The sequence below is a fragment of the Mustela lutreola genome, chromosome 3 (genome assembly GCF_030435805.1).
Source record: "Mustela lutreola isolate mMusLut2 chromosome 3, mMusLut2.pri, whole genome shotgun sequence".
NCBI classification, from domain to species: Eukaryota; Metazoa; Chordata; class Mammalia; order Carnivora; family Mustelidae; genus Mustela; species Mustela lutreola.
This window is the reverse complement of record NC_081292.1, coordinates 166,771,328-166,797,293: the sequence shown is the minus strand read 5'-3', so window position 1 is coordinate 166,797,293 and position 25,966 is coordinate 166,771,328. Positions and strand designations below refer to the sequence as shown.

The 25,966-nt window shown below is 54.8% G+C and overlaps 1 protein-coding gene across 3 annotated transcripts in view; it reads right to left on the bottom strand.

Moving 5' to 3' along the window:
* PER2 (period circadian regulator 2) overlaps positions 1–25,966 on the bottom strand; it is a 39,804-nt gene that overhangs the window by 5,785 nt on the left and 8,053 nt on the right. For 2 of the 3 annotated variants that reach the window (XM_059167543.1, XM_059167545.1), the window contains exons 2-20: positions 23,920–24,149; positions 23,390–23,452; positions 22,052–22,203; positions 19,573–19,694; positions 18,537–18,738; positions 16,597–16,648; positions 15,572–15,714; positions 13,698–13,776; positions 11,523–11,629; positions 10,794–10,947; positions 10,430–10,538; positions 9,583–9,708; positions 9,162–9,243; positions 7,814–7,973; positions 7,594–7,718; positions 6,590–6,754; positions 5,522–5,761; positions 2,622–3,460; positions 423–609 (exon numbers count right to left, since the gene is read on the bottom strand). In XM_059167543.1, coding sequence (XP_059023526.1) covers positions 423–609; positions 2,622–3,460; positions 5,522–5,761; positions 6,590–6,754; positions 7,594–7,718; positions 7,814–7,973; positions 9,162–9,243; positions 9,583–9,708; positions 10,430–10,538; positions 10,794–10,947; positions 11,523–11,629; positions 13,698–13,776; positions 15,572–15,714; positions 16,597–16,648; positions 18,537–18,738; positions 19,573–19,694; positions 22,052–22,203; positions 23,390–23,452; positions 23,920–24,149 — 3,337 coding nt within the window. Of the gene's footprint in view, positions 1–422; positions 610–2,621; positions 3,461–5,521; positions 5,762–6,589; positions 6,755–7,593; positions 7,719–7,813; positions 7,974–9,161; positions 9,244–9,582; positions 9,709–10,429; positions 10,539–10,793; positions 10,948–11,522; positions 11,630–13,697; positions 13,777–15,571; positions 15,715–16,596; positions 16,649–18,536; positions 18,739–19,572; positions 19,792–22,051; positions 22,204–23,389; positions 23,453–23,919; positions 24,150–25,966 lie in introns of those variants that run through there. The other variant, XM_059167546.1, reaches the window with a different exon arrangement.

Below are 25,966 nucleotides of genomic sequence, written 5' to 3'. Positions count from 1 at the left end.
CGAGGGGAGCTAACTCAGCAAGGGGAGCACGACCGGCCCTCCTGGCAGGCCCAGAGACTCTGAGGGATGGTCCAAGATGGTCCAAAAGGGCTGGCGGCATGGAGGCCTGTGATAACAGCAATGTCCACAGCAAATGGGCCGCGGGGATGCACATCAGCAGGGCAAGGCAGGAGGACAGAGCTGGCAGCCATGGCTGCAGGCTCTGGGGAGGCACTTGGGAGCACCAGCTGGATGCCCGTGAGGACCTGGTCTGCACTGGATACCAGGCCCTAAGCACACACAGGCCTGTGGCCTGGGGTGCAGGAAAAGCTGCGGACGCCCAAGAACATTAGGTGGCCATCATCTAAACAAACCTGAAATCCAGCAACTGAAACACACCCAACACCCACAGGATTTGGGTGCTCCCAGCGCCAACAACATACCTGCTCCACTTCTGGATGTAGTGCAGCCCAATGAGCCTGAGCCCAGGGAGTCGGATGTAGCAGAGGCTCCGCTCCCAGATAGGGCCGACCCTGTGGCTGAGCACAGGTCCTCGTGCAGCAAGAGGTCCAGCAGGCCACTGGATGTGGAGAGGGCATCACTGTTCCGGGCATCTGCAGGTTCCTCATGCTTTGGGAACAGGGAGAAGACAGCACAGTCAGGGCTCAGTGCACAGAATGGGGCTCTGCACATTGTCAGGGCTCTGTATACACAGAGGGGCTCAGCATACCATCAGGGCTCTGCATAAAGAGAGAGGCTCTGTGCACAGTTGGGGTGTGATTGCACAGAACAGGGCTCTGCACACAGCCAGGGCTCTGCATACAGAGAGAGGCTCTTTGCACAGTCAGGGTACAGAACACAGAATTGGGCTCTGCATACAGAGAGAAGCTCAGCACACAGTCAGGGTGCAGTGCACAGAGAGGGTTCAGTGCACAGTAAGGGCTCTGTGTATAGAGAGGGAGTTGGTGCACAGTCAGGGCTCTGCACACAGTCAAAGGCTTGGTGCACAGAAAGAACCTCTGCTCACTGTCAGAGCTCTATGTATAGAGTGGGTGTTGGTGCACAGTCAGGGCTCTATGCAGAGTCAGGCGCTCTGTGCACAGAGAGAGGGTCTGTGCACAGTCAGGGCTCTGCATATAGAGAGAGGATCTGCACACAGTCAGGGCTCTGCCCAGAGAGAGAGGCTTTGCACACTGTCAGGGCTCTGCATACAGAGAGAGGTTCTGTGCACAGTCAGGGCTCAGCACACAGAAGAGGGCTCGGGGGAGCTGCACAGCGCTGTCTGCACAGGGCTGCTCAGAGACAGAGCAAAGTGCCATCCTCCTTAGGTCGCTGGTCCTCCTTCACCGCTAATGAATAAGACGAAACGAACATGCCCCCCTGCCCCGGTTATTAAGTCTACAGCAACACCCTAGCTAGTGGTCTATGAGTGTCATCTAATAACCTTAATTTTGGGAAGGTCACACCAAAGACAGCGCGTCTTGGGTCCCTGAGAGAAAGGCCTTCTGCTCGTTCCCATACCCTGGCAGACAGGGAAGAGGGGAAGCGCGTCAGCAGCACCCCAGTGACTGCTGACCTGTGGGATGGGGGAGGGGAATCTGGCTTCCCAGTGGGCATGGCCTTGACCTGACAGCATCCTGACCCTCTGACCCTCAGAACCAGCACAATAGGCCCAGGACCCCAGACACAGGAGTCGGGGGGCCCCCTGGCACATAGAGGTGTTTACTTGAGACTTCGAGACTTGCTCCCCGGGAGGGGAGCAAGGGCAGGGGTGCCAGTGGCCGCATTGCCCTGCTAGCGTGACTATATCCCTCAGTGTGGTTATCGCCCCCCTCAGCATGGTCACTCAGAGCAGTCACTACACAGCTCAGCATGGCCACTACACCCCTCAGTGCGGTCACCATACCCCTTAGTGTGGTCACTCAGCACAGTCACTACACCACTCAACAAAGTGACTCAGCCCGGTCACTCAGAGTGGTCACTACACCCCTCAGCATTGTCACTCAGTGCGGTCACCATACCCCTTAGTGTGGTCACTCAGCGCAGTCACTACACCCCTCAGCACAGTGACTCAGCCCGGTCACTCAGCGTGGTCACTGCACCCCTCAGTGTGGTCACCACATACCAGTGGTTCACCGGAAGCAGCTCACGACTTCATTAACTGAACAAGAACAGCACACCAGCATCCCGTAGGACTTGGGAGGAGGGGTGCATGTGGCCTGGTTTCAGAGCTCAGGCCTCTGACTCCCTGCCCCCCAGAGTGCCTCTGCGGCCAACACCCCTTCCCCCCACTGCCCTCCAAGGGGTCTGAGTTCTGGCATTCAACCTGCCTGTGCTTTATCCACAGAGTTTTACTGAAAATATTGGGGCCCAGAGCGAGTCATGAAGTCACGTGTGTGTACCTGGACCCGTGTCCCCCATCAGACAATCCAGTGGCTTCCTTCATCTGGACCCCCAGACAATTAGAAGCTGCCAGGGGTCTACTCTGACAGGGTCGCTGAGCCGGAAAACATTCCCGTCCAGCCCATGTATTTAGGTCACAACTGGAACCGCGTGGCAGGAGGGAAGACAGGTACGCACGTGCTCGCCCTGTCCCTGCGCCCCGCTGCCTGCTTTAGGTAAAGAAGACAGGAAATGCTTACGATTGGCGAGGCCTTCGGCTGCCGGTCCCAGGATGTGGAAGGTCTGCAGTCAGGCCCTGCACCCACTGTCCCCGCTGTCCCTGCGGGCCCTGCCGTTCCTGAGGCCGCGGCGCTGCCCTCAGGGACCTCCTCCAGCTGCAGTAGGTTGAGCTGCAGAGGCGAGCTGCCTCGGGACTGGAAGAGCGGAGGGGAGGCTCTGCCCGGGGGCCCAGAGGCAGATGGTGGGGACACGGGGGTGGCTGCGCGAGAAGCTGCCAGCCCACGCTCCGCCAGAGGACACGTGCATGGTGCTTTGTGGGGTGAGGTCTGGCTGGGGAGCTCAGGCTGCGAGGCAGGGATCATCTCAGACAAAAAGTTAGGCTGGCCTGGGAAGAAGGCCTGGGGCAGGCTGGGGGTCACTGAAGGGAAGGAATAGTTGGGTAACACCAATGCCATGACTGGGGTCAAGGGGACAGCGAACGGCGGGTGCTGGATGGCAAACTCATGCTGGGTGTCCATGGGCACAGCGGGCACTGCGAAGCTGGCCTGGGGAGCCAGGGGTGCCGACGTCACCATCCCTGGTGTGGGCATGATTCCTGGGGCTGGAAACACAGGCAGGGGGTAAGCAGGCACTGAGGCAGGGAAGGGCGTTGTGGGGCAGCTGGACTGGGACGTGTCCCAAGGTGACCAGGCTGTGGCATTCAGGCCCATCAGCGGGGGCCGGTGGGTCACAGGGCCCCCAGACCCAGTGCTCTCAGAAGAGTCTCGAGGCTTGGCCCGTTTGGACTTCAGTTTTCTGTTCTTCCCAGTTTTTTTCCAAGATGAATCTATTCCAGAAGCATTTCTTAGTCCTGGTGCAGCTAAAGTAATGGGAAAACACCAGGGTTAAGATGCAAACATTTATGTGTTTGCCAGTTTTCAGACTCCTAGGCCCTGGAAACATGAGGACACATCCTAGTTCAGCAGTCCCGTGTTTCCAAATGTCAGCCTGTGGCCACTCAGGCCACCGTCAGGTGCTGCCCGGCCTCAGTGAAGTGAGAACAATCAGGGCAAAGTCTTCCTAAAACCAGAGTCACCCAATTTTAAGGACGGCCATTAATTGCAAGATCACATGCCCTGTTTTTCATCTGGTGCTAAAATACCCTTTCCTTGACAAAATAATAGTGATGAAAAGTTGTATTTAAAAGATTTCATTTGGGCGCCTGGGTGGCTCAGTGAGTTAAGCCGCTGCCTTCGGCTCAGGTCATGATCTCAGGGTCCTGGGATCGAGTCCCGCATCGGGCTCTCTGCTCAGTGGGGAGCCTGCTTCCCTCTCTCTCACTGCCTGCCTTTCCGTCTATTTGTGATTTCTCTCTGTCAAATAAATAAATAAATAAATAAAATCTTTAAATAAATAAATAAAGATTTCATTTGCTCAAAAAAGTAAAAAGCCTGGTACGTGTCAGCTGTTCCCCAGTACTGGTTTGTGAAATGTGAAGGTGAACACCCCGATCATCTAACCTATTTTTCAATTTTATGAGCTTCATCACTACTGTTCCTTAAAATGAGCTGCTTCCTGCTTTGCCTGTCAGAGGGAGCCTGGACTCCAGCCCAAAGGGAAGTCAGAGGATGGAAGGGAGCACATGCTCTTGGAACTACCTTCCTTCTCTCTGATGGGCAATGCTTTTTTCTTCAGAAGGCTGGAAGTCTCCAAGGGTAGCAGAAGGGACTCTGGACTTGTCCCCACACTCCACCCTCGGGCCTGGGCTAGCAGGGGAAGTATGTTGGTTGAGCTGGGGGGTCATGCCATGCCTGGGATGGTCCCAGGAACCTCAGTTTCTCCTCTCCTGTCACACAGGATAACTCTGGGCTTCTGCAGCAGGTATGTGGGGACACCTTCTGTCAGCAATGCCAACAGGTGCTCCCTTAACCTTTACTCCATGCTGAAGACAAATTGACCAATCCAAGGCAAAGTGCTAAGTGGGTAAAGGCTTTGTGACTCAGACTCTCACCTGTTGTTTTTTCTATAGGAAATCTGTCCCCTGGTGGGACTACTGGCTGAAGCACTGGGCTCCTGGGATTGCACATCAGGGTCTAGAAAGGATTGCTGTGGACGGCTGCACAGTCTGTGCACTGCAAAAACTGCTGGGCCAAGGGAGGCAAGAGGGAGCTGGAACTCCGTACTAAATCAGGCCCACAGAGTGGGTCTGCCCAAGGTGGGGGGGATGACACTTTCTCCTAATTTCCAAAGAAAGTAGGCCTAACAGTCACCCTAAGTCTGAGGAAGAAGGAGAAAAGGAAAAGACTAGAAAAGACATAATCCTTGGCAGCATCAGTCTCTTTTACTTCTCATATTTTCACTTTGTGGTGTGTCTGCCTAGAGATCCAGGGGAAGCTGGGTTCTCATGGTGCATATGTCTCCTGGGCTCACTAGCTCTGGTCCCTGTGTCTGGCCTGGGGAGCCCTGGGAAAAGGTGGTGTCTCTGATCAGTCCAGCCCTGTCTATCTTCACCCCATGCCCTTCGATCCCCTGTTGGCTCTCAGTCTGAAAGGCAGCTTTCTGTACTCCCAGGGTCTATCCTCCAGCCTTAAGGCCCCCCAGTTAGGAAGGCATCTGGGGAGAAGGGGATCACTCCCTCCTATGGTGTCCTCAGGAGTCTGACGCCATGTGCCCCGTCAGTCCTATGGGGCGGGTAGAGTCCCCTGCCCCTCACAGTCTCCCAGTGAGAGACATCTGAGGTGGCAGCTCTGACTTCCATGCGGGCCAGCCTGGGACTATCGCTGCTCTTGCTAGCACTGTTGCCAGGACACCTGTTTCTACTGAAACAGACTGCATCACTGGGAAGTTCCAGCCCATATCTAACTGGGGCCATTCCACACATCGACAGGAGCCCTGGACTCTACCAAGAAGAACATCTTTAAAATGTGGTTTTGCCACTTACCTCTCTCACTCAGCTGCCCCTTGGACTTTTCCTGTAAGTAATAATGGCAGCGAGACTGGAAGATAGTGAGTTTTCGCATCTCCTTGAACTTAAGCAGGAAGCTCTGTTCCTCCTTCTGGGTGTGGGCAGCCAGCACTTCCTTGGTAAGGCCCAGCGTCCTGAGGGGCTCCTTCTCCGTGCCCAGGATGCACGGCCGTCCGTCCAGAGACTCAGGCCCACTCATGGCATCTTCCACCAGCTCTGTAACAGAAGACGGGCACTGGGGCTTAAAACAACAGAAAAAAGCACCTGGCATCTCTGAAGAAGGTAGCCCCTTGCATACACGTGCGATTCCTCGTGCTGCCAGAGCTTGGGGCTGAAACCTGTGATACGTTCAGGCAGCTCTCTGAGAAAAGTTCACCATCAAAGGCACAAGACAAGGACAGAAAGCTTCACTGCCTGGGCAGCTCCAGGATTGGTCTTTGAAGCAAACTGAAATGTGGGGTACCTGGGGTCTCAGTCCCACATTGAAGATGCTGCTCCTGGTCTGTCCTTGGCTCTGAGAGCACAACATCCTGAGCCGGCGCGGGGCCCCTGTCCTTCTTCAGGACCTGCTGGCTCCCTCCCATGCACTCTCCCCTCAATGTCCCTGTCTTCCCACCACAGAACAAATCTGGGTTTCCATCCCCTCGTGGGTGTTGTGAGGAACAGGGTAACTCAGGGATGGTATCTGGCAGGTAGGACCTGTCCTGGCTCCTGTCCTCCAACAGGGGAGGGGGCAGGGATCCTCAACCCCACAGAAGTGGGAGGCCCAGGACCCTCACTCATTCCCTGGGAGGCCGGGGCTCAGCACCACCATGGCCTCTGCCCGGTAGGCGCCGGAGTAGACAACTGCCGCCAGGTGGACCTGGAGTGCAGTGGGGGCTAGGGCTAGGGGCCCTGGGACCAGGAGGGACTGGGACTGGGACAGGGGTGGCTGGGACCAGGACAGGGGTAGCTCTACCCCGCCCTGCTTCTGCACCTGAATTTCTAATTTTCATCATTAAAATCAGACCGCTCTCGACATAGTTGGTGAACCAACAAGCATACCAAGCTCGGGCTGCGGCTTCTTGTCACCCACATGCACGATGGTGCTGCTGTAGCTGCACTGGCTGGTGAGGGACACTACACTCTCCGCCTTGCTGGGCAGCGTCAGTGATGGCAGGTGTGTGCTGACCCCCGCGTGGCTGTTCACCTTGGAGGATGACGCTGTCTCTTTATATGAGGAAATGGACACAGACACAGAAATGCAACAAAAGCAAACTGCTCAGACAAGACACCCCACTGTCTACACGGTGCACCAATACCCTGGGGACCCATAGAGCCTGCATATACCCGGGCACATAACGGCCTGTCCCTAGCTCTTTATTCACAGAGTAAAGCAGGAGAAGAGGGAAGTCTGAACTGGACACAGCCTGAGTGCTCTAATAGGAGGTAGATGGTTGGGCAGCTGCAGGTACTTTCGGTCTGGGCCTCCAACCAGGACCCGGGGCCCTTCCACAGGCCCGCAGATGGCCAGGAGCCCACCATCCGCAGGGTGCTGGCCAGGGGCTGGCTCTGCGTCTCCGAGGACTAGGGCAGGGACTGTCCATCACAGTGGGACTGCCCAACGAGTGCTCCATCAACAGGGGGCTACCCAGTGTCTGGTCCTGGTAAGGCCCAGCAGTAACACTCAGAACGCTCGAGAGGCCTGTGGGGTGAAATCCGACTCAGGTGTGCTAACATTCGGAGGACTGTGCTCTTCCGAGAGACCACAGAAACAAGACCCGTCCAAGAACAGCAGGGTGAGGTGCCCCCAGGTCTCCAGCAGCCCCAGCAAGATCCAAGTCTCAAAGTCCCAAATCACCTTTACCTCCAGCTCGTAAGAAGATCCTAAGTTTTGAGCTACTCTGGTCATGGAAAGACCAGCCTACACCCACATACTGTGTCCTTGAAGCTGCTCAGACTTCCTGTGGGAGGGGGCGGGGCTCCGGGCCTTCAGTGACACCCTGACCCCCCCACACCATGGAAGACCCCAGTCAGCGCATGCGGCACAGCTCAAAGCAACAAGACACCTGCGGAAGGCAGCCCAGGGCTGGCCACTGCCTGTCGCTTATCGCTGGCCTTCTGCGTCGCCACATTCACCGGGAACTCACACTTCCTCTTGAGGGTGGCCGCCTCACTGCAGCTCTCCAGGTATCTGCATGGAGGGTTGGAAAGGGCCTCATGGGACACGGGAGCCCCAGGGGCACATGGAGGAGCCAGGAAGGTGGGGGAGGGGGGAGGTGAACGCACCTGATGACACCGTCCAGGCAGCTGATCTGCTGGTAGGAACCAGCGGGCGGGTTCCTGCAGCCCAGCTCCTCCGGAGAGCCGCCCACGGGCAGGCTAGTGCCAGAGCTGTCCTGTTCCACGGGGACAGCTTTTATCTGAGCAGAGGAACTACTCGGAGTCTCTGAAAGGACAAAACGGTTCTCTAGGGTAAAACTTGTGTCCCCCAAAGAGGATTCTCTAGTCAGCATTTCCATGCAACCTAAAAGTCAGGCTGTGATTCTCAGACACAGAAACCCAGGGCCAGCCTGTTCTTCAGGCAGCCTGGTGGGGGCGAGCGTCCCTGTGACACCCCCAGAGGGAAGCTGGAGGGCACTGTCACCAGGTGGGGGCCGCCTCCCCCCAGGGCTGTCCCCAGGCTCAAGAACTCCGCAGTGGAAAAGGCCAGGTCTTCCTTGAAGTCCTGAAATGTGCAGGGCCAGTAAGATGGCAGATACTTTAGGGTTGATGGATAGTTCCTGTCTCGGAGAGGAGAGACACCCTAGAAACGTGAGCTGGTGTCGCTAACAATTTTGTGTCCCCAGGGCAGACTGCTGTGGATGCTTCTCTTCCTGCCCTCTCCGTAAACACCCCTGTGCTGTTCCCTGAGGGGTCCCCAGGGGCAGAGCCGTGTCCTGCTCCCCGTGGCATCCCCCCAAACCCACACAGGCTGTAGCATGGCCACTAAGGGCAGTGTGCACCCCCACTTGTCCCGGGTGCCAAAATTCCTGGTGAAGAAGAGATATGTGGCAGCCACCAGAGGCTTCCCAGAGGAGGTGAGCCCTGAGTGCAGGGGTTGAGCAGGAGCCCCGCAGGGAGAGAGGCTACAGGGAGCCCAGGCACAAGGATGCCAAGTCGCAACATGGTGAGGTGGCCTCAGGGAGTGTGGGGTGGTGGACAGCCCCCTGTGCCTCTGGCTCCCCAGGGGGAAGGGGGCCCATGAACAAAGCTGGTGCTGTCCCCCTGGGACACTCCATTTACGCAGACAATTGCTTGTGGGTTGGCTGGGCAGTCCCCCCAACTCAGGTGAGTGTGTACATGTGTTCACGTGAGTGTAAGCACCCACACTCTGGCCACTACGCCAAGAGACAGCAGGGGCCACGGGGGTGGAAATACAGGCCTCGGCCCACCTCAGCAGGTGTCAAGGGTGTCCAGTGACAAGGGTCAGCAAGCCTGATGGAGCAAGGGCCCAGGCTGCCGGGTGCCATCACAGAGCCAGCTGCCCAGCAGGGGAGGGGAGACAGCTCACTGAGGAGGTCAGTTCCCTGCCATCCAGGGTGAAACTCAAAGCCACACTAACGTTTGGTCAAGGAGATGGAGAGAAAGTTCTTACCTGTTGCAGATTTTTCCTTTTGTTCTCCAGATTCCCCAGGATGACTTTTGTTTTTGATGTTGCCATTATTTTTACAAATTTCCTGGAGGAGAAACAAAAGGACATGTTTTTCCCTCTAGGACACCCTATTGTGGTTCAGCCTGTCCTCTTGGTGAGGACAGAGGAGAGCCGCAGAAATTGGAGCGAGGCAGCGCCGGAGAAAACACGTTTGGCCATCTCAAGAATGCAGAACGACGTGGCATTTCTGTGATGTCCTCACTCTTGCCTGATTGCCTGCTTTAAGTCATTTTCACCCAAACTGTGCCCACAGCTTTTGGCTGTCCCCACCCCTCTCTTGCAGAGTAGAGCAGGGAACAGGGTTCTGAGAGTGGGCGGCCAGGTCTCCCCAGGACAGGGATAGACAGGGGCAGAAGGGACTTACGGTCCTCTTGCGGCGGGAGTCCTCGTGACCGTTGCTGTCACTGGAGGAGGTCTGGCTCATGAGATGTTCATGGGACCCGTTGCTGCCCAGGCTCCCATAGCCGCTGGAGCCGCTGTGGGGGACGGGCTGGGGACACAGCAGACAGGAAGGTGTTGGACGCGGTTCAGGGGGTGTGTGCGGCTGACACTGTGGGGTTAGTGCTCCCCACACACCTATCTCACAGAGAGGCCGTCACCTGCCTGGGGTGCTGTGTGAGGACAGGTGGGGCTGGGCTGGCTGGCAGGGTCAGGCTGCGGGGTGCCCCTGAGAGAGGATTCATTTAACCCTCTCCCGTGGCTCACACGGCATGGGCCAGTCCAGGATCTATCCAGGGGTTTTAGAGACAAGGCGCACTGCAGTTTTGCCGCAGTCTCAGGAGATAGAGAAGCAGAGCTGCCCAGTTGGAGGACTGGTGCTCACACTGTCTTCTTGAGAACTACTTCCCCAGGAAGAAGGAAAAGGTATCCTCATGCCTCCCAGATCCTGGTACAGTGACCCCCTCCCACCCAGTGCGCCTGTTGGGGGCCGTGAGTGGGCTGGCAGCAGGACCTCAGGGGTGGACTCGGGGGCTGGGTGTGTCTTTCAGTCACTTGCTCAGGACTATAGCTCAGACATAGGCACCCTAAATATGCCAGGGTGCCACCCCCAACTGTGCAAGCCACAGGTGTGCCCGACTGTCCAGGCCCAGACCACGGATACCAGGGGCGCAGAGTGGAGCTGGATGGAGTGAGATGGCCAGCCCAGGTCTCTGGGCAGCTCCGGGCCACTGGCACAGGGGGACAGGAGGGCATGTAGGCAGCATACCCACCTGGAGCAGCAGCCGGTGGATCTGCTCTGTGAGCCCCTGAATGCTGGGGGGCGGGTCCTTCTCCTCCACTGGAGACTGAGCTGAGAACACGTCCTCATTCAAAGGGCCCCTGTGCAGTTTTAACTGGTCTGTCAGCTGGGCCCCCTGATGCACAGCCCGGCTGGCCTCCTCCCTGCACACCCCTGGGCTGCTACCTGCCCCTCCCTCCTGCTCGCTGCTCTGCTGTAGGAGATCCCGCCCACCTGGAGTCACGGGCACATGAAAGGAGGTGGCTTGGGTCCTGTCCACCCAGTCCTGCCCTCTGCCACCTGCTGGTGGGGGAAATGAGGGTCCCCAGGCTGGCCCGGGCCCTGGGAGCACTCACACCCTGACTCTGTGTCTGCCGATGATGAAGGAGATCTTCCTGCTCCATGGGTTGATGAAGCTGGACCAGCTGGTGTCCAGAGTGACATACTCGCCGTTCCGGGTGCGGAACCGAATGGGAGAATAGTCGAAGGGCTGCCCACCGGATTGTACAACTGTGAGAGTAGGAGCCACATGGGCATGAGGACAGGTGTCTGGTGCTCTTGGGAAGAGGAGAGCTGAGGGGCACTCCACTCTGGAGTCAGCTCAGAACTTTCTAAGAGGCCAACCTCAACCCTGTGGCTTTCAAACACCCCCCTCCACACACAACTTGGCTTTAAATTGCAACAGCGGAGTATTTCCAGAAGTTTCCAGAAGTGCCACCACAGATCTCAGGACATGCATCTTTGCTATCCTTGACTGGTCTTCTTCAGCATGCTCAGTGTTCCCTGTGTCTGCAAAACTTGGGCTTGGTGGGGACACGGATCACCCACTCCCTTGGCCTGGTCAGCACCTCTGTCACCACTGCTGAACCTGCCCCCCACCCCGCCACCTGCCAGGGAAGCCAACAGTAAAACCAGGTGCCAAAGATTCAGGTCCCACAAAGGGATGCACGGGAGGTGATTACTCTCAACTGACAGAGAAAGGGAGTGGGCACAGAGCCACAGCATCTGTCCCCACATGCAGGAAACTGATGTTACCCATCTACACAGGGCACTGATCCCAAGCTCTCCCAGGAAATGGGACCTACTCTTTTTATGGATGGTGAGCATCAAAGGCCGGTCACTTGGGTGAAGTTGCAGAAGCATGGGGGTCTCAATCAAGTCCTGAGGTAGGTAGCCCAGAAGGGGGACCGCCCTGCAAGGCAAGCACAGGCTTTGTGCTCAGGGGCAGCCCCCTCTGGGCCTCAACGCCCCCACTACCCTCCAGGGACCCCCTCCAGAACACCGCCTCCAGGCAGAGCAGCAGACTGGCTCTGGGAACCCTCCTGCTCCTTGGGAAAAAGTCACAGACTCCCAATTCCCCAAAGATCAAGATGTGGGAATGAGGCTGACAGAGAACAGTGTTTCAATTAATTAGCAAACAGAAGCCTCCCCCCAGGTCTAGGATAGAAAACCTGGCCCTATGAGGCCCGCCCAGTACAGGCTCAGGTCTGTAGCCGTGTGGCTTAGCTCCTGAAAGAATAAATCATGATCATGTTTTTGCTGTTCCTCTTTTAAGATCTTTTCTTTCTTCGTGTCATTAGCAAGTTCAACCAGATGGGGCTGGCATGGCCTTTTTTAAAAAAAAGTGTTGCCTGGACTCTGGAAAACTCTATGTGCCTCCTTTCCACCTGCCAGAGTGTTCCCTTCTCCTATTACTCTGGCCACTGTGTCTGTCTAGTCCCGCAGAGTCGCAGTAGGCTGGGCGCCTTCGCTCTTCTCCTGCCACTGCTACTCTACCTTCTAGGAGAAGGTTTGGGGGTGAACTTCCTGGTGCCCCTTCTGCCTCTGTTGGGCGTCCTCTGCCCACTCAGCTACTGTTCCCTCTCCCGGACATGGGTCTCAGCCTTCCCCTGGAGGCCAGTCTTTTTGCCTCTGAGCTGATGTTTCCTCCAACTCCTCAGCTCCAGTGGAAGAACATTCTCCAAGCCTTTAGAGCAAAGCTTGCTTGTTCCCAGTAGACTGGAACTTTCTTGTGGGCCCAGTGTTATTATTTAATTTTCTCCTCCTGGTCCAAAACACACTCTCTCCAGGCCTATATTTTCCTTTGACAGGATGTACAAAATGTTCCTGGCACTCTTCCAGGTCAAGGCTTGGAAAGGTGAGGGGGAGGAGGGGGATGAGGAGAAGAGGAGGATGAAGGAGAGGAAGAGGAGGAGCAAGAGGCGGAAGAGGGGACAGGAGAAGAAAGAAAGGGGGAAGGAGGACGGGGTGTGGGGTGGGGAAGGAAGAGAGGAAGGGCAGAAGGGAAGGCAGGAGGAAGGGGGAGTGTGGGGAGGAGTCCTGGCCACCTGCCCAGCTGTCCTGTGCTCTGTGGCCTGTCCAGGGTGGGTGCCTGGTGCCTCTGTGCCAGGTGTAGGCAGGGGGTGACCTGGGTCCTGATAGCACCTGTGGAGGCCCCCTTGGCCCATCTGAGAAAGCCCAGAGCGCCGGTACACCCAGGTCCACTCCCCCTGGGGCTTCTGAGGAAAGCTCTTCCCCACCCCTGCCAGCAGCCAATGGTATTTTCGGTGTCATGCAGGGGGAGCTGGGGGAAGGCGCTCCACAGGCCTCGCCCAAAGCCAGCCAACTCAGAACACTCTCTCAACAGTGCTACTGCTCCAGCTAGAGCGCCTTGGGTGGGAGATGGAGCAGACTCTCCGGGGCAGAATGGAGGTGATCCAGCACGCCCTCCAGCTCCCACGCCGGGAGCAGACTGTGGCACACAGACCGGCAGATGCAGCTCTGCTGGGATCCTATCAATGGTGTCTCCAGCTTCCATCCTAACCCTGTCCCAAGCCCACCACCCATGGCTGTGCCATTTTTCACTCACGTGTGATTCTAAAACGAGTTTCAACAGGATAATAAAGATACACTTAATGAGAATGATGCCCAGCTACCCCAGACACCCCCTTTACATAATATTCACATCGCAGGAGATTTTTAGTGCAATTCCAGAAGGATTTCATTGCCTAAAGTTCAACATTTTTGTGGATTCTCGCCTCTGTAAAACCAACACACAGCCTTCATTTTAGCTACACAGCTTCAATGTCAAAAACAGGAACGTTCACTGAGCTTTACTCAATTGCCATGAGGGAACCACCAAGATCATGGTGAAATACTAACCAGCATGTGACCGAGTCAGCTGCCGTGAAGGGTACGGTCCTGACTTCAAGACAAGCCTAGTGCAGGAGGAGGTGGGGGTGGGGGTAGGGAGGCAGATGTCAGTGTGATGGCACACTTACCTTTCGTCCACATCCTGGAACAGACAATTTGGTGTATGTGTGGTCGTAAAAATTCTCTTTTCAGGAGGAATTCTAGGGGCTGAAAGAATAGAATTTTATATAGGTTTCTGATTCTAACAAATACACATTTAGGACAGTTATACTACAGCTACTAGAAAATACCACATAGATTCAGATGGATAGGCAGCAAAGGAAGAAAATTCACAAGTGGACCCAGGAGACAGCCCACTGCACGGGGAACGGACCCTACACTCGATGACCGCCAGCCAACCTTCTTAACCTCCTTGTGGAGGGTTTAGTCTAGAAAGTGAAGAATCACCACATTCACAGAACCATGTCATGACACATAAGCATCTCTCAACGAAATCATGGGGGAAGGCCAAATTCATGATTTTTAAGATCCGAGAGGTAGCTGAACAAATTGTTTTAAGAAATGAGTTAAGTCTTTAGATTCAAAATTCTCAGCAAACGTCCTTGTCTTGGGGACTTTGGAGTTTTTAGGGCGGGCAAAGGTGGTGGAATAATTAGCGTAAAGGAAATCATCTATCCAGAATTTCTCTCAAACACCAAGTTCATGGACAAAACACTAAATATCTAAAGCTTCCTTCTTGAAGAAGACTCAGATCATATCAGGGGAATAACTTGTTGAAATCCAAGTAACCCCTCTAAATCTTTTTTTTTTTTTTTAAGATTTTATTTATTTATCAGAGAGAGAGAGGGGGAGAGAGCGAGCACAGGCAGACAGAGGCAGAGGGAGAAGCAGGCTCCCTGCCGAGCAAGGAGCCCGATGTGGGACTCGATCCCAGGACGCCGGGATCATGACCTGAGCCGAAGGCAGCTGCTTAACCAACTGAGCCACCCAGGCGTCCCGACCCCTCTAAATCTTTATAGACCGTGTGGAAGAGAATGTTCTCTGCAGACAAACTCACCAAACATTTCCCTCAGTTTTAAGAAACACCTTTTTAAAAGATGACCTCATCAACCCCTGGGACAAGGTCCTGAGTACCGGGAAACGTGGACTGGACTGGGTCCCTGTGGTTGGTAGTTACAGACAGCGCCTGCCCTCTGAGAATTCTGAAGCCATGTCGCTGAGTTGCCAGGATGAGGAAGGTTCCAGGCCAGGTATGGGGGCTGGTACCACATGAGGACCACGTCATGATGCCATTCAGTGGGAGGAGGTGGCCAAAAGGACAGAATCAGTGTGGCCAAACACCTTGGGGTCATTTGGGCTTCAGGGGAAAGCCCAGATGTGGGGAGGGGATGGCCTGAGAAGTGAGCAGGACCGCGGACGGGCAGGTGGGATAAGCCTGCTGTGATGACTGGCTTTCTACGTGTAGAGGAAGGGAGGAGAGAGCAGGAGCACAGACTGGGAGTCAGTGGGCCAGTGTGCCTAGAGAAGCCACTGCAAGCAGAGAGGGTGGGGAATGCAGGGGACAGTAGATGGGCCCAGGTTGGGGGGGCGTGGTTTGGGTTCTGAGCAGGCAGTGGTGTCTGGGCATTCTTCCGGGTGTGGGGGTGCATAAGGGTGGCAGGGGCTTGGGGACCTGGAGCTGAGGGCCATTCTCACTACACAGATGGAAGGCAGTGGCTGGGGAAGGGGGAAGGGCACTCGGGTTGTGGCAACAGGCTGGTCATGGGTGGGAGATGCCAGCACCTGGACCCCTGTAACAGACATGGGGAGGTGTTTTGGCCCCGGGTATGGGGAAGGCCAGGGGGCAAATGTGGGTGTGCATCTAGAGGGAGATGGAGACATTGCCCAAGGCTGGGAGGAGAGGCCAGGGCTGGCGGTCAGCCTTACAGACATTAGGTGTGAACCAGGACCATCAACAAGGGACCAGACAGAGCCGCCCCCCACCCCCTGGCCAGGCAGTTACCTTCGTAGCCCGAGTGTACTCTCTCCGCCAGCAGCACGCAGCACAGCTGGCCCCCGGCGCCCTGTGGGTCCCGCACCTTGACCAGGTAAGGCGTCATGCGGAATGGGTGGTAGTCAATCTCGTTCTCGTGGGTTTTCCCAATGCTGTGGAGGAGGCCCAGTTAGAGGTTTGCAATTAGGATGGAAGGAATTGTCCTTTCTTGCTAGTCACTGCTCCCCCAGTAGTGGCTCTTCCCAGAACAGTCCTTTCATATTCTGTCTAGAAGCCTGCCACACAGAGCCAGGCCCCTTGCCTGGTAACCTGGGCAAGCTCGGCGTGCTGGCCTGGGCCTGTGGTGTGTGCTTTGGCCCCACACGCTCAGATGCCCATGACATCAAGGGCAGACGGGAGAGTGAACAGCCCTGGGCGGTGGGAGGTCTCCCAGGAGCCCTGCTCCAGAGCACTTCCATCAGGGGGATGGACATTGCTTCAATGGTGAGGCCCCAACCCCAGCTTCTGAGAGTGCCCGGACCTGGCCAGGGGTTGCTCCTGACCCTGCAACTAGACACTCAAGCAGTAACCTTGTTTTGGGCCAAAAGCCTGCTGTTGGGAGAGCTGGAGAGCTGTGGGCTCACCCTGGGAAAACACACATTTGAACTAAAGGCTGCATGTGTGTTTTGCGTCCTCCCTGGGGGATATGCCTTCCCAGTGAGGGGTCCTTAGGCAGCTTGCCAGGTGACAGACACCAAGTCCAGGCTCCCCAGGCTCTCCTTGTGGGGCACTGAAATCACCCCACTGTTGACCAGGCTGTCTCAATACTTTGTATGATCTTCTCACATAGACTTTTTAGGAATATGCGCACACATGGCAGGGGCACGTGTCTCCCAAAGTTCTACCCTGAAGAACAGGAGTGCAGAGGGACACAGAGGTCACAGCACAGCAGGAACTGGTGGGGGGCAGTCCTACGTCTCCTCAACCCCATAAGAGATGCTCAGGAGAGAAGGCTTGTACCATTCCCAGTTGGGGAACACCTGTCACAGGCTTACCTGACACGGCAGAAGAATGATTTCTCCTCCATGCATTCCTGAGTAAATGAATCTGAGAGAGAGAGTCCAAAGTTAGCCATCCTAGAGCACAGCACAGTACAGACAGCGCTCAGTTTTCCCCAAGCTATGGAGTCAGGGCATGAATGCGTATTTATTTATTTATTTATTTGGCAGAAAGAGAGATCACAAGTAGGCAGAGAGGCAGGCAGAGAGAGAGAGAGAGAGAGGAGGAAGCAGGCTCCCCGCTGAGCAGAGAGTCCGATGCAGGGTTCGATCCCAGGACCCTGGGATTATGACCTGAGCCGAAGGCAGAGGCTTAAACCCACTGAGCCACCCGGGCGCCCCAAGTGAATGCGTATTTACATGAGCAGAAAGCGAAGCCCTTAGAGATCATTCTTCACAGTTCTGACTAAAGTCAAACATATTTCATGAATGTAGCACATATCAAATTATGGAATGCTAAAAGCTTACTACCAGCTGTTTACCAGTTTTGAAACAGTTCACAGGCTCCCACAAACACACCAACTAAAAATTTAACTCCAGGAGACAGACTGACTGATGGGCAGAATTTTTGCACAAAAACAAACATTTCAACCCACGTATTTTGGGGGGGATATTCAGTTCTAACAGAAGCAACTCAGGTCACTTCAAAGCTTATATCAATATTTCTGTTAAAATGTTAACCTACTTCAAAATCTGAAATGCCTAGCAAAAACATGATGTCACTCCAGCAGCATCATCAAAGATGAGGAAATGGTGTTTTCACAACACAGGATTTTTTAAAAAGGGAATCCTAGACATTGATCTTTCACATAAAGTTTCCTCTATTCAAATGAAAGAGGAGAAGTAGGAAATTACTAGTAGGGGAAAATGGTATAAAATCTCCAGCCTGGAAAGCCCCTAGAGAAGTCAGCTGGTCTTTCTTTTTCGTTCAGACACAAACTCGGAGGCAATCATCCCAGGGAGCCAGTGCCGGCCCATTTGTGCCATAAACCCACATGTGGAGTGATGTCCCTTCCACGCAGTGACCTACAGGTTCTCATGACACACACTGCAAGCTTTAGGGACCTGACTGGGCAGTCCTCGGGGGGAATTCTGGAGAAGGTGGGTGGCTTTATATCCCAAACCAAAAGCGACCATCTCTTTTTGTGAGTCGATCCTAACGCCCAGGTGGCCCACTGTCAGGAAGGTACAGCCGGGGAACAGTGGTGGTGGCGCTGGGCGGTGGTGGAATGGCAGCCTGGCCAGCCAGCTGACTACAAGCAGGAGGAGGTGGGGTGTGTGCAACGGAGAGGGACCTGCGATCCAGGAGATCACGACTGAGGTCACGCCTGCCTGAGTGACTCCCAGGCCCACTGTTTCCCGTCACCTGTCCTGGCTGCTTAGTGTTTCTGCCCATGTGTTCACCTTCAGCTCTGAGGGCCCAGGGCCCAGCGAGGGGCAGGCAGACAGATGCTGCCAGACTCACAGGTCAAGAGCAGGCTTCTGCTGGCCACTCTGCTCACTGAAAGCGTTGGTGGGGTTGGGGGATGGGAGTAGCTGCAGGGAAGGCCTGAGCTGATCTGGTACCTTCTGCCAGGATCCCATGCCATGTTTCTGCTAAGACTTTTCTGGTCAACCATCCTGTCCTGCGCCTACATATGGGCAAGGCCTGCACTGGCTGCGATAAGAGCGTCCAGGCTTCTGGACCCTGAATCCTCCCGATCATGTGGGAGGAGGGGGACAAAGACAGGCCATGGAGCATGGCCTGCAGCCACAGCAGGGCTGTCCAGCCTGGCTGGGAAGCCTGACGTGAGGCAGGGCCAGCAGGGGGCACACAGCTCAGCCTGCGGTGCCCGCACCCCCCAACCCCCCCCCCCCCCAGAAGGAGCAGCCCCCACATTCTCCACACTATAGATGCACAAGCCCAGGCAGCTAGGCCACTGCCCTGGAAACCTCACCTGCTCTGCTACACATGCTCCAGGGCGGGAGCTTGTAAGGCGTGGTGGAGGCGTGGAACACGCTCACGTCATGGGGCGCCAGGAACTCCACGAACCTGGCGCCATAGAAGGCGTCCCTTTTACAGTGGAAGATGGAGGCAACTTGGTCAGAGATGTACAGGATCTTCCCGGTGACCAGGGACACGGCTGCAGCAAACATACCCTGGAAGGAAGCAGCAGCTGCATGAGGACAGGCTGCCCCTCCCCAAGGGGCACAGATCTGAGAGGTCAGGAGAGGCCTCTGGGCTCCCCGCTCCAGCCCCTTCCCTCTCGCTGGGACCCACAACCACAAACCTCTGCCAGCCCCTCTCTCTCCTAGGGTGCAGGGGGGGTGAGGCGGTGCCGCCTGGGCAGCTAGAGGCTCCCACCTGGGCTTGTTCCCAGCTGGCTAGTGGCCTGAGCCCTGGCCCAGAGCCCCCAGGAGGTTCCACCACAGTGGGGGCATCGGAAGGAGGAGATGGGCGGGATAGGGGAGCCCTACTCTCCAGACCAGTTTTGCCATGATGCCAGTAGGTCTGGATCCCCACCTGCCTTTATGTCTGCTCTCTGAGAAGTAGGAGCACAGGGGAAGGGACAACTCGCTTCCCTTCCCCTAGACCTCCAAGGGTGCCCTGCCCTTACGGGGTCTTAGAAAGGCACAGGCTTTGGAGTCTCACCAGCTGAGTTCAAATCCCAGCCACCCCCCCGCCCCCACAAAGGGAGCCTAAGGTCACCTGGTAACTCTTCAGTCAAGGTGGGGTTCGCTCTTACACACACAAGGTTTGGGAGTGGATCAGCCATGACAGAAGGACTAACTCTCAGAAAACAGCAGGAGTCCAACACAGTAGCTATGTCTGAGTCACTGGACTTTACATTGTTATTTAAGGTCTTAGCTGACTTCCCGAAATTCCAGACTCCATGGTCCTAAAACCCCTGACTGCCAGTGTTCAGCCTCAGCCAACTCACTGGGGGAAGCTCCGCTTTCTGGGTGAAGACGTCACTCATGTCTGACACTTACCACGTTCTTCACAATGAACTCGGAGGTGACACTCTCAATCTCTTCTATGGTGTAGGAGGGCACGTTGGCACTGCAAGGGTGGTTCTCACTGGACATGAGCAGCTGGTAATACTCCTCATTGGCTGCGGAGGAGACCAAGGGGGGCTGAAAATGGCCCCACCTCCCTGTGCTGGGGGCTCTACTCTTCTCATGAGAAAGGAGGCTACGCACACTATCTTCCTGGGATGCCGAGAACCGAGTGGAGAGATGTGAAGGCAAGGCAAACAGAAATCTGTTTTAGTTTGCCTGAAAAGTCTGAAGACCTTTGATTACAGAACTTTTTAGATGGTAAGTGCACATTATTTTACATAACATGGGCACAGAGTTCCTCCTAACCCTCACTTTGCCAGCAAGGTCCTCAGTCACGAAACAAGGCTGACATTTCCTCTTGGGACGGCTGTGGCAGTTTTTGCACTTGCTCCTTGGGGCTGGGGCAGACACCCCCATCCAGACAGAGTCCCTCACTCAAAAACATGAGATGCGAGACGCTGCAGGAGACTGGTCCCAACAGAGCCCAATGCCAGCGCCACTCACCCCACAACGTATACGGCTCTTGGGGGCAGACTATCGCGGGGCTGCCCACCTAGAACCTGAGGCTGGGAGCAGTCCCCAGGGAGGGGTGCTGGCAGACCTGCCCTTCAGAGAACCTCTCCCCTCCCCCGAAGTTTATGAGCACCCTTGGGTGGGTTGGCTGAGCATGGTGTCTGCTTTCACGGTATTAACCCTCACCAAACAGACACAGCCTTGGACAGGAGCTGGCAGAGAAACTTGGGGCTGCAGAGGGCACCCAGGAGGCCAGTGTATGCCAGCACAAAGCAGAGCCCAGGCCCTCATGCCTGGTGTAAGCCCTCCCCACCAGACCTTACAGGACAGGCAATGACGCCCTTCCGACAAACGTTGTCCAAACTTTAGAAGACACAAAGACTATTTGAAATAGGACTTCGTATCCATTGTTATCCGTGAGAAGCTTTGCGCTGCTTTGCCCTGCCTGCAGGGTCCCCTGGGACCTCAGCGTGTGTGTGTGTGTGTGTGTGTGTGTGTGTGTGTGTGTGACATACGTGAAGGTAAAGTGGAGCAGGAGAGGGGCTCCCACATCTGCTGGGAGAGGGCATCACCTGCCCTAACGAGATGCTGGCCTGGCTTCTGTCCTTGCTTACTGGTCATAAGGTACTGAAACAGTGAAGAAATTCCTCAAAGCACAAGTGGTTTCCTGTGTAACAAGAAAGGGCTCACCCCAGTGTTTGCTGCTATAAAATCAGGATGCCCACGTGGATACCTTCTCCAGGCTTCCTGCTGCTTTCTCTGACACGCTGGAGGAAACTTAGAAATTCTCAACGCTCCCATCCCCACTACCACTGACGGAGAGGCAAGGCTGCACGGACCTTTCTGACCGCCTAGAGCTAAAGCATCTGAGATGACACTGAATGCAGGGGTCACGGCCCAAACCTCCAGGGATGGGTGTCTGCAGGAGTTTGCTGAGCAGTCAAGTTCATGATTCGCTAGAAATGCTGGCACCTCCCTCACAGTGGTGTGTTCTACTATCCTGGAGACAGACCCAAGAGATTAAGGGGGAGGGGAGGCAGGGCACCTGCTCAGCGGGAGTCCAGCTGCAGCAGCAAGGGAAGGAAGACTCAGGGCTCTTGGAAGTTATTGAAGGGGCTTGGAGTTTATTGAATGTCAAGGTTCTGAGCTGATGATGTGAATATTTTGGCAACTGCAGTGTTCCTTCATGGATTCTGCACTGCATCTACGAAGACTTCTGCACATGTGTTCTCAGGTGAAAGCCTTGGTCTAGACCATGGACCAGTCCTAAAAGCTCTTACAGTTTCTGTCACCTAAAAAGGTCCAAGCATGTCCACAACAGGAGCAGAATGTGGACCGTGGAGGGCTTACCACTGTGCGCCAGGGATGGAAGGAGGCGCTCAGTCCTGGTTTCCTGGTTGAATAAAAGACAATCTGGATGGAAATTCATGCCTTTCTAGACGAACAAGAAATGGACTGCCCAAGGTCTTAGGTGCAGGAGCTGAAAAGTACTGTCCTGTGAGGATAAGATCTGGCAAGATCTTGTTATTTTTCAAAGGAACAACCAGCCCTCAGCTCAACACTGTAGGTGTTACTCTGAAATTGCACTCGGAGCTGCTCATCCATTTCAGTGAACTCCAGCTCAACTCCGGCCAGAGCCTAGAGGATGCTGGGCTCTCCTGACCTGACCCCATCCCACAGCAGAAAACCTTCACATCGTAAATACATTCCTTTTTATCAGCTGGTTTTCTACCTGTTTTCTTTTGATTTTTCCTTTAAAAGTCAAGTACGGTAGAAACGTTGTAAAGACTTCAGACTTCTAGAATTTCCTACTGCAATTTCAGGGTTGGGTTTTAGAAAGTCGACACAATCCACGTTATTTCAACAAGCTGGGAACAAATACATGAGCCGGATGTACCTTTCACCTGCTTCACGCTCCTTAGTGCATATTTCAAGGTGGCCAGCGTGCTGGCTTTCCCCTTGGCCTTCTTGTCTACTGGCAGGTGGACCTTCAGCTCCTTTAATGTTTTTATCAGCTCCTTGTGCGCGTCTACTTTGGCGGACTGCTCGCTGTTACGGCAATAAAGAAAGAGGCAATCACATGTTAGCTTCCCGACTCCTCCTTCCTGCACTTCTAGTCCCATTTCTCATCCAGACGACTAAGACATTCAGTCTGTGTGGTTCTCTGTGGGGCACTGCAGGATACACAGCACCCTTGGCCTTCTCCCCACCAGAGGCCAGAAGTCTCCTTGCCAACTGTGACCACCAAAAATGTCTCCTGATGCTGCCATGTCCTGTGGAGATGGAAAGCCCTGGCCTAGAACCACTACACTCACCTAAGTGGGGACTGCAGAAGCCGACCCCCTCTTGGGCTCTTTGTCCCACCCACCAGGCTGGAGCTGGGCTTTGCCCCTCAAAGCTGTGCCTTCCTGCCCTGTGTCAGACAGAAAAGGATAGAGCAATGGAAATGACAGAGGACAGTCAACTGGTGTCCTGTGGCAGAAATGTGAATGAGGAACACAGGAAAACCATAGGGAGGAAAGAATTGTATGAAAGAGCTCTAAACATAAGGCTACAGAGATGGGAAGAAGACAACAGGTGGGCCCTTCCCTGTTTAGAGCAGACAGTACAAAAAGAAAGCAGGAGTCATGTCTCAGGAGAAGATGGCCAGATGCCCACACACCCAGGCCCGAGAGCTGGAGTTTGCTCCAGTGGTGATCCGAAAATGTCTGTGGGGGCCATCTGGGTGGGTGGCTCAGGCGGCTAAGCGTCTGCCTTTGGCTCAGGTCATGATCCTAGGGTCCTAGGATCAAGTCTTGTGTCAGGCTCCCTGCTCAGTGGGGGGTCTGCTTCTCCCTCCCTTCCCACCCCTGCATGTACGCGCGCTCTCTCTCTCTCTCTCTCTCTCTCAGATAAATATAATCTTAAAAAGAAAAGAAAATGACTGTGGATGTGAAATTAAGGATACCATTGTTACCACACCTAGAAAGGGGGAGGAATGTTCCAGATGAACATGTCTACAATGCAGACAAGGCCTGTGAAGTCAGCTGTAGGGGCTCCAGACCCGGAGCATCATAAGGGGCCCCGAGCAGATGGGGTCTGAGAGGGCAAGGCCAGCTCCCAGCCCAGACAGCTGCACAGACCGACAGGTTCTAGCAGAGGCTTGCAAAATACCACAATACCCCCAAACTCACCTCCAATTACAAATCTCCAGTCCTCAGAGACCGTAAAGCAAGGGACTTGTGACTGGCCTTACCTGCAGCCACTTGCAGATGTGCTGTGTTCAGACTTTGCCATCATGAGGTCGAACGTATTGGGACTGTGAGCACGAGAAATAAAGGTCAGTCTCAGAGGACTGCAGGCTCTGTCCACCCCCTTATCCAACCAGTGATGACAATCCAGATTATCCCACACAGAGTAAGATAATTATAAGAAACACATGGTTAAGATAAAGCCGGAGCGTAAGACCTTCAAGTTTCAGGTACTGGGAGGACTGACAGAGCAAGGTCATGTTGTACAGACACCTGCTGCTAGTAGAGCCACCAGTCCCCCCACTCCTGAGATCTCACTATGCTCACTCGCCATCTACCCATCCACAGTCAGGAGGTCAACATCAACAGCAGCATCATTATAGTAAATTTTAGTTATTCTTAATAAGATTTTCTTTAAATGTTGAAAAACATGGGAATCATGATTTAAAGACCACAAAAGCCATCAGACAGTGGGATGAGATGCTGAGAAAACAGACAAGCGGCCTGGCCTCAGTGGTCCGAAGGCCCCACCTACCCTGGGGAGGCGCTGGGTGGCCCCACCAGCATCTCCAGCTCCTGGCTGCCCTGGCAGTCTTGCCCCGGGGAGCGGTTCTCCTCGGTTTCATTCCCACTGGAGCTACTGCGCATGTGCACATCTTCCTGGAGCTGGGCTCCACGGGGCTCAGGCTCCTCTGGCTCCCGGGCAGGGGGACCGGGGCTTGGGGGGTACTCGGCATATCCATTCATGTTGGCTCTGCAGTGAAGCTGGGAGAGAGAAATGTCATCAGGCCCTGCGGCCGTCGTGGGCAGTGCTCCCCGGAATCTGTTTCCACATTTCACCGCAGATGCTGGGAGCAGTCAGGGTCAATAACAGGTACTCTTTGTTCCTAGCCACTGGGCTCTTAGCTCCTCTCTCCTACCAGCCAGGAATCAGGAAAGCAGATGAATCCTGCGGCCACAGCCCCCAGTCATCAAACTGCTGGTGGCTTAGCTGGGAGGCCACAAGAGGATGAAAGAGCGTCAGTGGCACCACCCACCACGTGGGGAGCCTTGGGGAAATCTCCCCAGATGACAGCGGGGAGCAGCGCGGTTTGGAAGTATTGGCTATCACAAGCTACAGGAGAGCCCAAGCCCAGGCTGTATGTAGGGGGAACCCCAGATGAAGCTGCAGAAACAGGGAGACTTCAGGGAGAGAGGAGGTTGTGAAGCAGGTGTTGCTCTGTGAAGGGGGCCAAGAAGGTAGGAGCTCCGACGCAGCATGGGGGTGCACGTGGCTGTGGGAGGGTGCAGCACCAGGCCACAAAAGGGTTGGAAGTACCAGATAAGTGATCTTTGTTGCATTTGGAAGGGTCCTCACCACTGTGCTACATAAAAACTTGAACTTCCGTGTTTGAGGTAAGAGGGTAGAGAGGGGCTGAAAGAGACAGACCAGCCCTAAGGCTTTTGCAATAATTCTGGAAGACAACCCCAAGGATGAGCAGAAGCAGGGAGTATGCAAGGTGGGAGAGGTTCAACCAGGAGCCTAAGGATGGGGAGAGAGACATCTTTGGGAGAGAAGGATCGCGGACGTATCTTCTCAGGGTCCTGGCAGAAAGCAAAAGATGTTTGGGCCTGGAAGCTAAGCAGGCATGGGGAGGGGGAAGCTGTTACTACCCTAGGCCTGGAGGGCAGGAATTAAGGGTTAATGAAACCAGAGGAACCCAGACAACCTGTAATTTGGGGGAACAGAGCTGGGGGTATAAACCCTTGGCTTCTCTCTCCTCCTGACCTTCATGGTCAGGAACCCAGATAGTAAGGGGACCCACTAGCACAGTCCCGGAAGGCCAGCCCTGGGCACTGAGGGGGGCGGGGGAGATCCCGAGGGCCCTGACTGAGTAGAGTCTCTGGGCACAGGCAGTGTGCACCCCACAGCTTCCAAGTGCTCTGAGGAACAGGCCAGATACCTGGTTATTACAGACAACTACACACACACACTGTTCCATGTAACCCTTGTGATCATTGACCACTGGATACCACATAACAGAGACCATTCTCCATTGTCTAGAGATGAGAAAACAGGCCAGTGACTTGACTGAGGCTACACAAGACAGGTGACAATGCTGGATCCCAGGCCTGCCTGCTCCTGAAGATGAGGACCCATGGAGAATCCAACCACACCATTCTCTGGAAAACAGCAGGTCTCATCAGACCTTGTCTTGTATAGGAAGCAACAAATGGGAAAAAGCTAATGTGAGTCCTCCAAAAAGATGTGCAGCAAAAAGCAGATGAACACAACCTGCATGGCATGGGGAGACCAGCAGACTCAGGATGGCACCTACTCTGTAGCATAAAGAACAATCGAGAAATGGTGGATTTAAGAAAACAAGTAATGAAGGATGAGCTGAAGCCACAGAGTGAGAGGAAAATGCCACCGTAGAACAGAGAATCATAAAGACCAAGTCCAGAGCAGATAACGAAAAAGATGGCCCCAGAAATGTGGAGGATGAGTGCAAGGAACTTTGAAAAGCACCAAGGAAAAGAGCAGCTACATCAGAGCTGTGTTTTTACCTGCAGGTAAAAATAGCTCTTTCTGAAAGAAATGT